General features: G+C 39.1%; 1 protein-coding gene across 3 annotated transcripts in view; it reads right to left on the reverse strand.

Moving 5' to 3' along the window:
* The window catches only part of LOC108148386 (homeotic protein proboscipedia), a 37,391-nt gene extending 23,241 nt beyond the window's left edge, over window positions 1-14,150 (reverse strand). For 2 of the 3 annotated variants that reach the window (XM_041709492.1, XM_017275413.2), the window contains exons 1-2: window positions 13,230-14,150; window positions 11,104-11,736 (exon numbers count right to left, since the gene is read on the reverse strand). In XM_041709492.1, coding sequence (XP_041565426.1) covers window positions 11,104-11,650 — 547 coding nt within the window. In that variant the 5' untranslated portion in view covers window positions 11,651-11,736; window positions 13,230-14,150. The remainder of the gene's footprint in view (window positions 1-11,103; window positions 11,737-13,229) is intronic. The other variant, XM_017275412.2, reaches the window with a different exon arrangement.
* Between the last annotated feature and the right edge of the window lie 204 nt (window positions 14,151-14,354).

Below are 14,354 nucleotides of genomic sequence, written 5' to 3' on the forward strand. Positions count from 1 at the left end.
GAAGTTTCCCAGCCGGTTTGACATGGTCAACACATGCAGCACGTAACGAGCGGTCAAGTGGCGGTACTTCCCGTCCCCACTTTTACCCGATCATGTCCTTCAACCTAGCTTCGTAATTGCGAAGTTTCGATGGCAAGAAATAAGGAGGAAATCCCTGCCAGGAAGGTCCCAAGGAAGCGCAGAACTTCTCTCACAAGTACAAGTCTATTATTCGAAACAGGGAGGAGGTTCAAAGTAAGGGGTTGTAAGGGGATCACGACGATGATGATGATGGGCAAAGGCAAATAAAACCATGCTGTCGGAAATAATAGCGTCTAGCCTGGAACTTAATTCCTACTGGGTTGGGTTCCAGTCTGTACCCCTCCCACTTCCCCACCCTTTCCTATCGAACTGCTGCCAAGTTTATGCAGTTTCATAAGCAATATTTGATATTTTTCGTGCAGCGGCAGCAGCTGCGTGATTAGCAAATATTTTTGTTTGATAATCAGCGAACATTCCCATTTCTATATGCAGCTGATGCGAAGCTCATGAATATGACTGGGCACTTTGTGTGGCCATTTCGGATATTTCTGTTCAAGATGGAACTGGCTTTAATGGGTGGAGCTGCAGTTACATCCGGCTGAAGCTCTTTGGGCTTTTCTTTTTGATTTATGGACATCACAAGTATCTACGTTTATGGCGAAAACATTCATTCAAAGGGTATTTTTCACGATATTATATTTTTAATAGTCTCAATACCTTGAGTTACTTTTAGAAATAATATAACAAAAACGTTTTCTTGTTATTTTTTTAAGTATCAAACATTTTTGCCTTAAAACTTGTAGACTAAATTTTTCCCACAATACACTTTCCCTTAAGTTCCACCTTAAAGTACCAAGTGACCCCAGTAGACACTTTCTAATCATACTCAAAGACCATTTACCTAATTGAAAAGAATGTAGTGAGCTATCTATCCATCTGCGAGTATTGTGTCTGTCCGTGAGTATTTTGCAGTCTAAAGTTTCTGTTTCGCTTGATTCCCTAGCCCAGGTTCGATTCAAGGCAACGGCTTGGACAATTTTCGGTGCGATTCCGCTCGGCACTGCCATGGCCATTGCCATTTCCATTTGGGGCTGCTCAGGGGCGAATTCGGCCTGACTGACAGGGAGTAGGTGTGACCGGGCTACTCATTCATTCTGACAGTTTTCCCACCCACTCTCGCACACGAAACGCAATTTGTTGTATTGTGGGCAGTGCCCCTCGAGCAGCAAGACACTCAGAAAAGAATGTAACCAAAAGTTAAAAATAATAAAAAGATTACTACTGGAGCAAAAGTTGTTTATAGGAAATGTATAAAACAATATTTTATTTATAAAGTTTGATAAGGAATTTTATTTAAAGGTTAACAAAACAAATAAAAAATAAAAGTATATTTTAAATTAATACTTAAATAAAGTCAAAGTCATTCCTCAAAAAACGGACTACATTATACATTAAACTTTTTGTTAAGCTAAAAGCATTAAAAACCAAACTGTAAATCAAAATAAAAACCTATAATTTATATTAATAGATAAACAACAATTTTAACTTGTTTGCTATTTTTCAGTGGAAAATATAGTAAAATTTACCAAATACTAAGGACAGAAGCTGTGGCTAGTTTCAAAATTAAATTCTGAGCACTCTAAAATTTTTCGGCGTGTAAAAGTACCACCACTTTAAATAGGAAAAAATAAAGAGAGAGACAGGTTTGCTTGTGGCGCCAAAAACATTTCTCGCAGGTCGCAAGTCGCGTGTCTCTGGGCTTTCATTTCATTTCTCTCTCAGTCTTTCTTTTTTGTTTTTCGGCTCTTGCAACTAATTTTCATTTCCAACAGAGTGCACCTTTCGCCGGCAGTCGAGGTGGAGAGGTGGGGCTGGGTGGAAATCTTATTAAAAAGTGAACAGAGTGCGATAAAATTGAATTTGCATTCAAAAGCCATTAACCGCAGCAGTCACTCAGCCTGCTATCCCCTTTGCACTTTCTAAGAATTTAAAAAAAAAAAACGCAAAGAATATAGAGATGGCGAAAAAATCCTTGAACTCAGCTTTAATGCCAGATATACAAGGTATTTTTCCAAATTTGTTTGAACCAAGGAAATTATTATTTTGCGCACATTTTGTTGACAGCTGTTGGCTATAAAAATCTATACGTGATATAGAGATATCAATAATTATTTTATATATGTGCTTGGTAATAATCATGAGTGTTTTCACTTGGCTGGAAAAATATTATTTTAATTGCATATCAATTTCACGCTCTTTAGTCTCCATAACACACCATTCCCCGTGGCCGCCATTCAATCAGCAGCGAAGCAACAAATTGTTCGAAAAGCCATTTGGCCAATGATCTGAACGATGCGTTTATAATAATCACCACCCACCGCGCACCTGCCCGTCCCCTCTTGTCCCCTCTTCGGCAACCTTCAACCACCCATTTCGAATTAAAGCTAAACGATTCGGGCTATTATAAAGCCCAGGGAACCATGTTGTTCGACTCCCACTCCCCTGATTTCCATCTCTCTTCACCTTTATGGGTTCGCCCTATTGGTTCATAATTGTCCCACTTATTGCTATTTTTATGGCATATTACATCTAGCACGTTCGGCTCCGTTCTGTTCCATTTATGTGAGCTGTGTACGAATTTCAATTAATAACTCCAAAAGAGTTGTAATCACCGAAAATAAATGTGTGCATCTTTGTCAATGTGCATGTGTTTACATACATTTTTTGGGTGTTCAATAAATTTAGTTTATTATGCGTAGCGAACCAGCCGCAATAAGGGACACACCTGGTAGACATTTTAAATTATACATATTTGCATGTTTAATTTTATGTTGAGTTAAAATGGCTAGACCATTTAATCAAGATAGTTTTTTTAATGTAGTTATGTTTTTAAATGGAAAATTAGGGGGAGATAATGAAATTAAAAATTCCATTGACGCCCACCAAAACTTCGTAAAATTAATTAAATTAAGTGGCAGTTTTTGGACATTGCCCAGAATATCCTTCCTCTTCAAATCTCGCTTTAAAAAACCATCCCCATCCCAAATGGCAACAGAATCCATCGATCAACGAGTTGATCAGATTGACATAATTATTGGTCTGCTGTATTGCTTCGCTCATCGCATGTCAATTAAAATCACAATTTTCAATGCAAATCAATCAGGGACTTTTGGACTTGGGCTTAGCTGCGTTCAGCAGTTAAAGTCAACCACCGAACAACAATTGATGTATTGCCCAATGGACTTGTCCTGCCATCAGATGAAACGATCAAAAAGGTGGAGAGTGAATGAGACTTATTTTTTGGCAAACATGTCAGACCGTTTACAGATGACAAATTCATTTTTAACACGACACAAAAGTGAAAACCAACTGGGAAAATATGTTTTCATATGGTCGTGTGTGTATGTGCTCATCGAAAAGCTCACAATGGGACATTGCAGGGCAGAATTCCCTGAGAGTCGCTTATGTGGTCTGTCTGACATTTGACTGTTGTCGCCCTCTCGGACAATCTTTGTGTCCTTCGGATGTAACATGTGCACCTCGCCTGTATCTCATTCAGTGATAGATAGCAAATACAAAATTAAAGATTCGCCTTTAGTCTGCATTAAACGGAAGCTTAGCCCAAAAAAGGTCAAGTCCAGAATGATGGATGATGCTGTGACACTCGCTCACACTCGCAGATTCTCATACCATCATATACATATATAGAGAAGCATCCCCAAGTGACATCTTTTGCTCTTTTCGCCCTATTCAAAAATTTGCTGCCTGGCGTTTTGGGGTTGCAAATGCTTCGAAGTTCTTCGATACTTCCAGTCTTTATCACAGGTAGCCAACTTAATATCCGCTTTAAAAATATCCCATAACTTTTGCTATCTCTCCGCTCATCGCATAAATAATAACTGTTAACATTGCTCAACAAGCCACAAATTAAAAACTACAAGGAGCACTAAAAAAGATGGGAAGTTCTTGAAAATTTACGAGCACCGGAATCACGTGTCAACCACGCGCGTTCTCGGTTTCAGTTTCAGTTTCAGTTCCAGTTCCAGTTTCATCCAACCCCCGCTCTCACCTTGTTGAAAACGCAGGCAGAGCCCAACCCAATCCAATCCGATCCCGAGGACGAACCACTCCCCCTCCAAACTCAGGAGTTTCCGCAGCTGTAGATATGATGCATGACTCGACGGAAAGCGGTGTCGTTGTCGTTGTCGCTGTTCCTGCCAGTCGTCCTTAAGGATTCACGTGCTAAGCGTATGCGAATTTAAATCTGTTTGCTGCTGCCGCCACCGAATTTGAATATAGCCACGAACGGAAGAAATCCTTTGGCCCTGCGGTTGGCCGTTTGAATATAAAACACAGGGGAAGTCAACAGCCGATGACAAACAGAAAATCCATTTTCACACAAACATTAGTTTTATTTAAATCACACTCACATCGAGGGTTACAGGAGGTTACAGGGGTTAACCAGGAGTTGGGTTATCATGCGAGTGTGTGGATGTGATTTCTTCCTACTCGTCCCTGTTGACTTTTCATGCTCCTTTAAATGCCGTTTAATGTGCAAATATTGTCGAGCTTCGGCAACATTAATCAACAAATTTAAACGAAGGTACACTTTGAAATGTATTATGCTGTTTCATAATAATTTTGAGTGTTGACAGCAATGATTTTACTATGAGCAGCTCAGGTAAATAAGAGAAAAGGTTAAAGAGAAAAGATTGTTGTTTATCCAGCTTAAAGTTAGCAACCTAGATATACATACAAAAATCCAGTAAGTGCTTAGATATCTTCAAAATTTACTTTAAATTAATAAAAAATCGCGAAAAGATCTAATAGTGATCTCAATACATATATTTTCAGTTTTTAGAACATATAAAATCTGGAAAAAAAAACAATAAGCTTGTTTGGTTTATGCAATTCACCGGAGCGCAACTTAAAAGTCAGATTCAGTAGTCGACAATCGGCCCGTGCGTGATGATAATTTATGACATTTTACTGTCTGGACTTAGTTTTTACATTTTTACAGTCATTTGTCTTTGGCAACACCCTCGACTGAACGTGGCTAGTAATTACTGCAGTTCGCCTGGCTCATTGATAAGTAAAACTGTGTTTCATGCAAAAACTTGGTAATTTATTAATTTATTATAGTTGTTAGGGTTCAACCCCCACCGCTGTAGCCGTAACCGTAACCAAAAGACCCCCCAACGGTTTCGTTGAAGTGGAATGCAGTGCGATTAACTCAGAGTTGAGTTATTGACTGGGGCTGGGGCACGGAAATAAATAGGTGTACTTCCCCTACTTATGATAGCACTAATGCCCACAACTTAGACCAGTCTTTGAGATAAAGTCGCAAACAAGCAATTTTTATGGCCGAAAATCCAATTCAAATGTTTACAAATCGTTTAAACTGGGATCTCGGCTGATGAGCAGGAGGGCTCTCTAAAAAAAGTCATAAAAATAAATCGCGTACAAATTGAAAATAATTTCAGATCTGATTTTCTCCTGCTAAGCGGGAAACTGGACAGAGATGTCTCCAGTAAAAATGCGGACAGGCGGGTCAACCACCACGGGTGGTGGAGTGGTTGGTTGGTTGGTTGGTTCTACAGTGGTGGAGTGGTGTCCCTTCCATTCCACTAAGTACACAAGAATGGAGCGTAAAAAATTTTTATCGTCGCGGTTTTTACGGAATGTGATCCGCGGCGATTAAGTGCGCGGCTTTTGTGTCATTGTCATGCCGTCGTCCTGGCAAAAAGGGGCGGGGTTGGGGAAGGGGCGGCTCCGGCTCCGGCTTCGGCGGTTTATTTGCCGGGATACCTCCGCCCAAAACCCTCTGTAATGTATTCAAATTTTTCCAAGGCGAGGCCAGAGTGTCAGTGCATTCATTTCATAAAATGCTTTTCTCTCTTCCACTCTTCCCCATTTCCCACTTTTTTTTTCTTTTTCCAGCTTTTTTTAATTTAATCGCGGGCAAATATTTTCATTTTTACTGAAACGCTTTTAGCTAAATGAGTGGAAATAAAATTAAATCGATATTGGTTAACGTCAAAGTTTTTAGGGGAAACCCCAAATGACCAATTTGGGGGGAAAATTAAAGGACACCCAAAGCGAGTTGGGAAATGTCCTAATGCAGGAAATTGATTTGCTTAAATGATTGTTTGGTCTCTAATCCTGTATTAAATTACAAAACTTGGAAGTAAAACACATTTTCTTAGATTTTATAGACTTCATTTTAAGGATTTAATTCTCGGGGATTTGCAATGTTTAACTTATGCTGGAAAGTCCTCATTTTTATAAAGATAAACTTAAAGAAAAATTGCCTCACTAATTTCGCTTTCACCTTTCTCCAACACACGCCATAAGAAAGCCTTGAACATTTGGGTTTAAAATTGTCTGATAAATTTGCGGGCCCTTTTCCCTTTAAAAATAATGACAAATCAGTTTGCAGATAAAACCGCCGAAAAAGCCACCCAAAACTGTGGTTGAAAATAATAATCTTAAAATTTACTTCGGCCAGCCGCCGGCTCAAGCTTAACTAATTGTAACAGATTTTTTCACAGTCACGTCGGAGAGGGAAAGGCCAGAAAAAGCGAAAGAAAAATATGGAAAAACCCTTTGGGGCGTAAACGTCTGCCTGGCATTATCCTGGCTGCGGTCGGCCAATTAGAACCCTTTGTTTGTCCTGGCCAAGACGCTGCGCACTTATCTCCATAATAAAGTCGTAACAATTAATTGAGCGACCCGAAAACGGGCCACCTTAACCGACAGCTTCAAATCCTGGAACGGAGCCTTTTCAGTGGGCTTGGAAATTTTTCATCGTTTGACGCGTAATTAGTACTCAAAAATTATTTGACGAGCGCCAATTAATTTAATGCTCGGCGACATGACTTCCAGTTTACCTTTTTGGAGGCATTTATCGACGGGGAGTTTTCAGGTTAAATCGACTTAAGTTCAGGATTATGCGGGATGTGGGCAAAAAAGTCAAATCTATAAAATTTTAGCTTGCACACATTTTTTGGATTATTGCTAATAAAAAAATAAATGTTAAAAACACACATGTAGTTTAAAATTAGCACCGGAGTACCTTTATTTGTTCGATATTTATTATACTTTTTAAAACAGCAAGTCTCACAAAAATTGTTTAAATATTTAGTTAGCCAAATCAAGATATGATTTAATAGCTTCATTCCCACAGTGACACCACAAGTCTATTAATGTCAAACACATAATTAAGGGATATCAATAACAGAATACATTTTCGGACAAACCTCCCCCTCAATCGAAAATATAAGATGTACCTAAGAATATATTAAATCTGCATAACATGAACACGGCTGCAGAGCAATATTTTTCTCTACCCTGATTTTTTTCGCACTTGTGCCGAATTCGTTTTGAATGAATTCAACTGTAAAGGTTAAAATTATAAATGTGCAAATGACTCAACATAAATAAAATTAATAAAAGGCACCGCGAACCTGGCCCTGTCCTCCGCTTTTTTCTGACCCTGGCAGACTTTGAGACCTTCATTGAGAAAAAGTACAACGCATCAACATAAATATTATGATAAATGGTTTGTTATAATCGTAATCCTCGGGGGGTAAGTTTCGAGTCGTGCCGCACGCATTTTTTATGCCCTTCTGCCCCTCCACCCACTGAATCAACCAGGAGCAGGATGAACTGCTTCAGTTCTCAATGGAGCAACATATGGTCGCGGGGTGGGTGGATCGGCGGATTTGGTGGCAGTGGAGTGGCAGTGGAGTGGAGTGGCAGTGGAGTGGCGTGGATGATACAGATGGCGCTTCGAATGGATTGCCGCCTCTCAATAGCCGGGGCCAACGAAGTCAAATTGTTTTTTATTGGTTTACCGCCGAGCCCAAAATCGCTCTTTTCAGTGAAAGTATCTCACTAACCTGAGAAGATCCGTTTGCGTATCTCGCAGATACTTGTAGAGAACTTGAACATGTTGCTCGACAATTACAAACTTTTCTTGCAGTTCATTACGCCTAATTAACACTTGATGCTGAGCGGAAATTTTATTGCTTCCACTTTGTGTGCATGTAAACAGGCTAACGGAACAATTTCTATGGAGAAATCCCCATCCTTCAACTCGTGCAACCCATACTGCGAAGGAATTCCAGCCGAAATACGCGCCACACATTAAAATTCAGGATGCGTCGCAAACAATTTGCGGCTAACAATGAGTGCAAGGAAAGGGGCTGGTGAATACAAATTGTTATTTCAGACAGGAAGTGGAATTTAAAAATGTGGACTTAAATGGCCAGACTTAAGAGGCCTCATTAAGCTGAGGTTTATATAAAAATTAATTTTATTTAAAACAATTTAATTAAAATATGTTTTTCGTGATTTTCGGGTTTAGAAAATGTGTTTAAGCAAAAGTAAACTATTTTTAAATTGTATATTAGTTAAGTCACAAGGTAAACTCTGCTTGGAATTCTTTATTTATACTTTTTCAGTTGTATATTATATTTAAAGCCAATTAAATAAATAAAATAGTATAAAGTATTTGCTAGCAAATTAAATCAAATACTTTGAGTTAAGGGACACTGCTCTTATTTTTTTTTCCTCAGAAAACCATATATATGCTTAGAAGAAGACTTTAAGAGAGATTCTACAGCTCCTAGTTCAGAAATATGAGATATAGCCCTGTTTTTAACCTTAATGCTCATTAATCCCGAATGCGATCTTAGGATAACCCATTACTCATTTTCCATTCACAGATCATTTAGATCGGTTACCACTTGACAAGGAATTAATTTGACAACGTTAACAAATTAAACTGTTAAACCAACACAAACACACTAGCCCTGTTCGCACACTGAGATAAACAAACGGTCGCCGGGACGGACATTTACAACATCATTTGTAATCCATATCGCTCAGCATGTCGTCCCTTCGTTTCTCGTCCCATGCACTGCATACATACATATGTATATATAGTGTGTTCGGAGTGGGTGAAAGATGTATTGACCCTTCAACGGCGCTTCGGAATGCTTCACGCTATTTATTGGCTCACTTTCACTCCGGGAAACCGGCAAGCAGAGACCCGGACTCGGACACGGACCCGGAGAAAGATTTCTCCCCTCTGGGGAATTCCTCGACGCTTCCATTTGCCACTCCGCACTGGCCACGTGTTGGGATTTGGCGGTTAAACACACACTTACACCCACATTCGAGGGGATTAGTGCTGCTCATTTGTCAACAGGATGTGTGTTGTTGGTGTCTGTGGTCAATATTAATTGGCAATGTATTAGTTTAAGTCAGTGCACACTATACAAGAGCTAACTGAGTCCTACTCTTCATCATGGCTAGTGAATATTGTTGAATTAATTTAAAAACTTATAAACGTTTTCCAAATTAAATGGAGTTCAATTATATGGAGCTAGTTCCTAGGGTGTTTACAAGCTGAAAGTTTGGTGTGAGAGCAAATCATTCCTTCAATCATTTATTTATTTTTTATTTTAAGTCCTTTCTATATTTGTTTATAACAACAATTTGTCTTTTATAGTAACTGATCCACAACTTTATCCTATTATAGTTTATTCAATTTTATGTTAATAATTTTGAATGAACCATAATAGTAACATTGTGTGCTGAAACTTAAAGTTAACCCTATTGCATTTTTCAACGACTAAGCCGTTGCTCGAATTGTGTCCGATATAAATGATAAATTGAAATGCTTGTTCCTCGTTTTGCAGTATTTTCTTCCCTGTGATCCACTCAGTTCTATGTGTCCCTGGGCATGTGAATGGCGAAATGGCGAATGGGAGGCACTGGTTTAAAATGGTGCAGCAGCAGACACGAAGTATGTATTTTCTGTGCTGCAACATGGCCCGGAGGCCCAAAGGCTTGCAATTGCAACGTGCAACGCGGCGTTCCCTCTGCATCCACTGCCTCTTGATCAAAGGCAAAAAAAAAAAAAGGGGGACAGGAAAAAATATTTTGACAAATGAACCCAAATAACAGGTTGCAATCGCTTTGAGGAAAGGGGCCCGGGTCTTGGGCACCGGGCACTGGCCCGGCAAGTTGGACAGGAAAACGTATGGTCGGACAACCTTGATACCTCATTTATTTTAAATGCGGCTGACTCGATGCCTGGCCCAGCTGTAGTTTTCTTTTCTCATTTTGTACTCTCCTCGTCGCTTTTTTCGTATTTCTTGCGCAAATGAAATCGACACATTCGACTCCAGTCGAAGCGAAGGGAAATAAATGAAACATTTCCAGCGCGGTCCGCTCTGCTCTCGAAAATTGTTACAAATGATCGCAAATAACAGATCTTTGCCGGCACCAGAGCGAGCTGTCCATCAAAGGAGCCGAACCCTCTCGGTGCGTGATCGAATGGAAAAGGCAAAGGGATCGGGATCGGGACCGAGCGGCAGTGTGGACATACGGTTCTGGCTTTGGCTTTCTGGACGGGAAGTGGCGAAGGCGCCGCCATGCTGCGCCTCATTTGATGCAAGGTAAATTGCATTGATTTCTTGATTAATGACAGTTTCGCATTTCACCGGCTGCACGGCAAGAAATAATGAGCTAGAAAATTTTAGCGAATTAAACGCAATTAACTAAGAGTAAAAACTTTATACTCTCGGTGTGAAAAAGTATATTCTTGATGTTGTCAATTTCGGTTAACATTATATATCTTAAGCACTGTATTGTTTTTCCTTTTAGTTAGGTACATTTTGATACAGATATCACTGAACTAAATTTACATTTTAGGTACATTTTGATAAAAATATCACTGAGCTACATTTTTTGGCCACGAATACATAATTTACCAAAATGAACTTATGAAATAAAAACAAAATAAAATTTCAGAAACTTGATACAGCCAAATCCTGAATTCATTATCATGAATCGTTTCAATCACCTAAACTTTGTTTCAATATATTAAAATTGTTTATTTTTTTAAATTTCTGAATTTTTATGTATGCTTGCTCGCCAATTATTTTTGTTTAAGAGTTTTAAAAGCGCTAGAACTATTTTAATAAAAGCATTGATTTTTGTCTCTGCTTGTTCTTATCTTTAAAATGAATATCTAGTTTTTTTCTAAGTGTAATGTGTATTTGGACTCACCCTGGTTGTTGTTGTTGTTGCTCTTGCGGGATGTCTTCTTCTCCTTCATCCAGGGATACTCCGGCACAGAGTCCATTCCATCCGGCGTTTGAGGGACAACACCAACCGGATATCCGACTCCGACTCCGACCCCGACATTGACATTAACGTTGACGCCCACGCCTCCGATGGCGCCGGCACCAACAGGTGTTCCAAGTTTGGGACTCTCCGGACTCAGGTGGTTGAGGAACTCGGCCATCGACGGCTGCGAGTTGATGAATCCGCCCTCGGAGGCGGCCATCCAATAGGCCGTGTCGGCGGTCCGTTTATCACAGTTCGGTGCCATCTTGTTGACCAGCATCACCGTCGGCACCGGTGGCGCCCCCTGCTGGCCGATCCCCGGCTGACCGACACCCACTCCCACACCACCCACCACGCCCGCGCCACCGCAACCACCCACTGGCAGGGACGTCTGCCCAGTTTGCACCTGCAGCGGGTTCAGCGGCGATTCCGATTTGATTTGCGTGCCCATCGGGGTCGTGTCCAGTGTGCTGCAAACCTCCTGCATGGTGTGCTTTCTTGTGCTTTCTTATCGTGTTTAATGACTCTCTATTTCAATTCCAAAGTGTTTTAAATTTTTCTCAGCTTGCGGACCTGCAAGAAAGAACACATTTTTTGGTATTATACCACATTTCCATGAACGATTTACGATTTAAAAGTGGTTTATGTCTGTCCGATTTCTAGTTCATCTTTATTGTACTGCATAAAAACAAACAATTTAAGTGGATGCTTTCAGCCAGCTAAAATGCTCAAATTAATACAAAGCTGGCACTTAAAAATATAATTTTAATGAAATTACAATTACCAATTTTTTTCTAGCACTATTTTTCATGTTAGTAATAAATTAGATGAACTCACAATGTTTAGATATGTCAGAAAAAAACATCTTTATATACAAATTTTAATAGCAATGCAATTGAAATTATTCCGTTATTAAATGAGGACACAGAACGTAAAACCCTGGAAAAAAATTAGAACTAAACATTGTTGCTTTGGACGGTTGCAAGACTTAGTTTCTTGTTTTTAAATTAACAACTTTGTTTAAGTCTTTCTTTCAAAAGTAATTTTTTATTCGAAATATTATTATATGTATGTTTTTTTATATAACGTTTTTTTTTTAAATTAAGTATTTTTACAATACAAATCATAATCTATAAGTCGCTTCCATTAATGTGATCCGAAAATAATAAGAAAAATCGTCATAATTTCGTTGTTTTGAACACATAAACACACAACGCACAATACAATATTTTTTGGATTGAATAGCTGACATAGAAATCAATCTTTAACTTTATATGAAACTCTGCAAAAACCTAAATTAATTACAAGTTTTGGTTTGTTTTGCTTAAAATACGTACTTAAAAAAAAAATTAAAAATCTGTATGTTTAGGATGCAGGTAAAGTTTTTTGGAATAACGATATGTCGTATGTGGATTTTTGACAGGTTAATTTAGTATTTTTACAATTTCAGATTGATTTAACAAACAAATTAAGTAAAATATTAAAAATTATATAATTAAATGTAAACTGTTTATAATTTAAAAGAAAATTGCATTATATTATCCAATCTTAAATGCATTGGCTTATATTCATATATATAAATCTAAATATCTTAAGCAAATATCAGCGAATTGTGCCACAATTTCTGCGTAGCTTTTCTTAAAAACAAACATGTAAATTATATACACATAACGCCGTCTTCTTGAAAGAAGGAAACAAAAAAATAACAACACCACATAACAAACATATCTTTATTTATAAAGTTTAGTGCGCTGGGTAAATCCGACATAATTATATTTCCAGCCAGGGGATACTAATCAATAATTCATATAATTCTAGCTCGAAAAAATGTTCTTCATCGCATCTCAAATTTCTAAATGTCTTAAAACTCTTACAAACTTTATTTTTTTAACAAAACAATAAGAAATCTCTTTTTATATCGAAGACATACAAAATTCACATTATTTAACTGTTTGGTCAAAATCCGCAAAAATAGCCCATATCCTAAATATATTTTTAGTAGCTTTTTGCGACCTTATAATCCCTAAAATCGTATTACACTTGATCTAGCAAAATTTGTATCGTACCATTTCAAATTGATCATTTACAGATCACTGTATTCCATATTTCTCCTCAAGTATTTGGTTTAGATATGAGTTCTTTGCCAAAATTTAGCCAATTTCTCTTAGGTCACGGTTTTCACTACTGTTCGCACTTGCTCACAGTAACTGTTGGGGCTTAACCCTTTGTTTTATATTTTTATTTTTGCTTAACCGGCACAACTTTCGCAATGCGGGCTTTGCGTAGAACTTTAGTATGTCACGGCTTATCTTTGGCCGTAAAAAAGGCGACAACCGCGACGACAACGAGGGAACCTAGATACAAATATAAATATGGCCACCGTTGTGTTTACTCAACCGTCAAGTGCTGTTTGGGGTTTGTTTTTCGTTTTTCAGTTCGGCACACACCTTTTGGCAGCCATGGCGACGCGAAAAGGCCAACACAACCGACGAAACTACGGCGATAACAACGATAATGCCAGATGGAAGTACGCGCCGCACTACGGTGCGTATGCGTGATGTGTAGAGTTTGTAGAGTCGCTGCGATCGCTGCAATGGCCACACACACACACACACACACGAATACACGCGCACACAATTGTTGCAATTCGTCTGAGATAGTTTTCTCCACTTCGCACTCACACACATGCAGGCACTAGCTGTCCCTTTCTGGCTTTCAAGAGGTGCGCAGAACCGGTTTTCAGGGGTACCTAAAGTGTTTTTATCCGAATGCACCAATTGATTGTTAAATTGCAGTTTGTTCTTGTTGAATATTCATATTTTCAAATTGCAATATTATTTAAGAATTCTTAATTTTCAACACTGATACTATTGCTAAGCTACCGAACCGATTCAGAGCAAGGGCAAGAGCGAGACAGAGGACTTATGGGGAGCTTCGTGCGGATCCCGAGAGCTACAGAGCAACCAACAAGCAACAACCACTCCATCCAATAGCACCGAACGCACTGAACTGGCATTTTGGGACCCACTGGCAAGGAGTGGCCAAAGCGACAGCCACCGCATCCATCACACTTTTTCTTGGTCGACACATGCGCAGTGCCATATGGAAACTGGTTACCATAGCCATTACTTCGTGGTGCTCAGGGGGTGGAGTTCGCGTTCACGTCCACGCACACGCACACCGGCGCACAA

The sequence above is a fragment of the Drosophila elegans genome, unplaced genomic scaffold, assembly GCF_018152505.1.
Source record: "Drosophila elegans isolate 14027-0461.03 unplaced genomic scaffold, ASM1815250v1 contig_476, whole genome shotgun sequence".
NCBI classification, from domain to species: Eukaryota; Metazoa; Arthropoda; class Insecta; order Diptera; family Drosophilidae; genus Drosophila; species Drosophila elegans.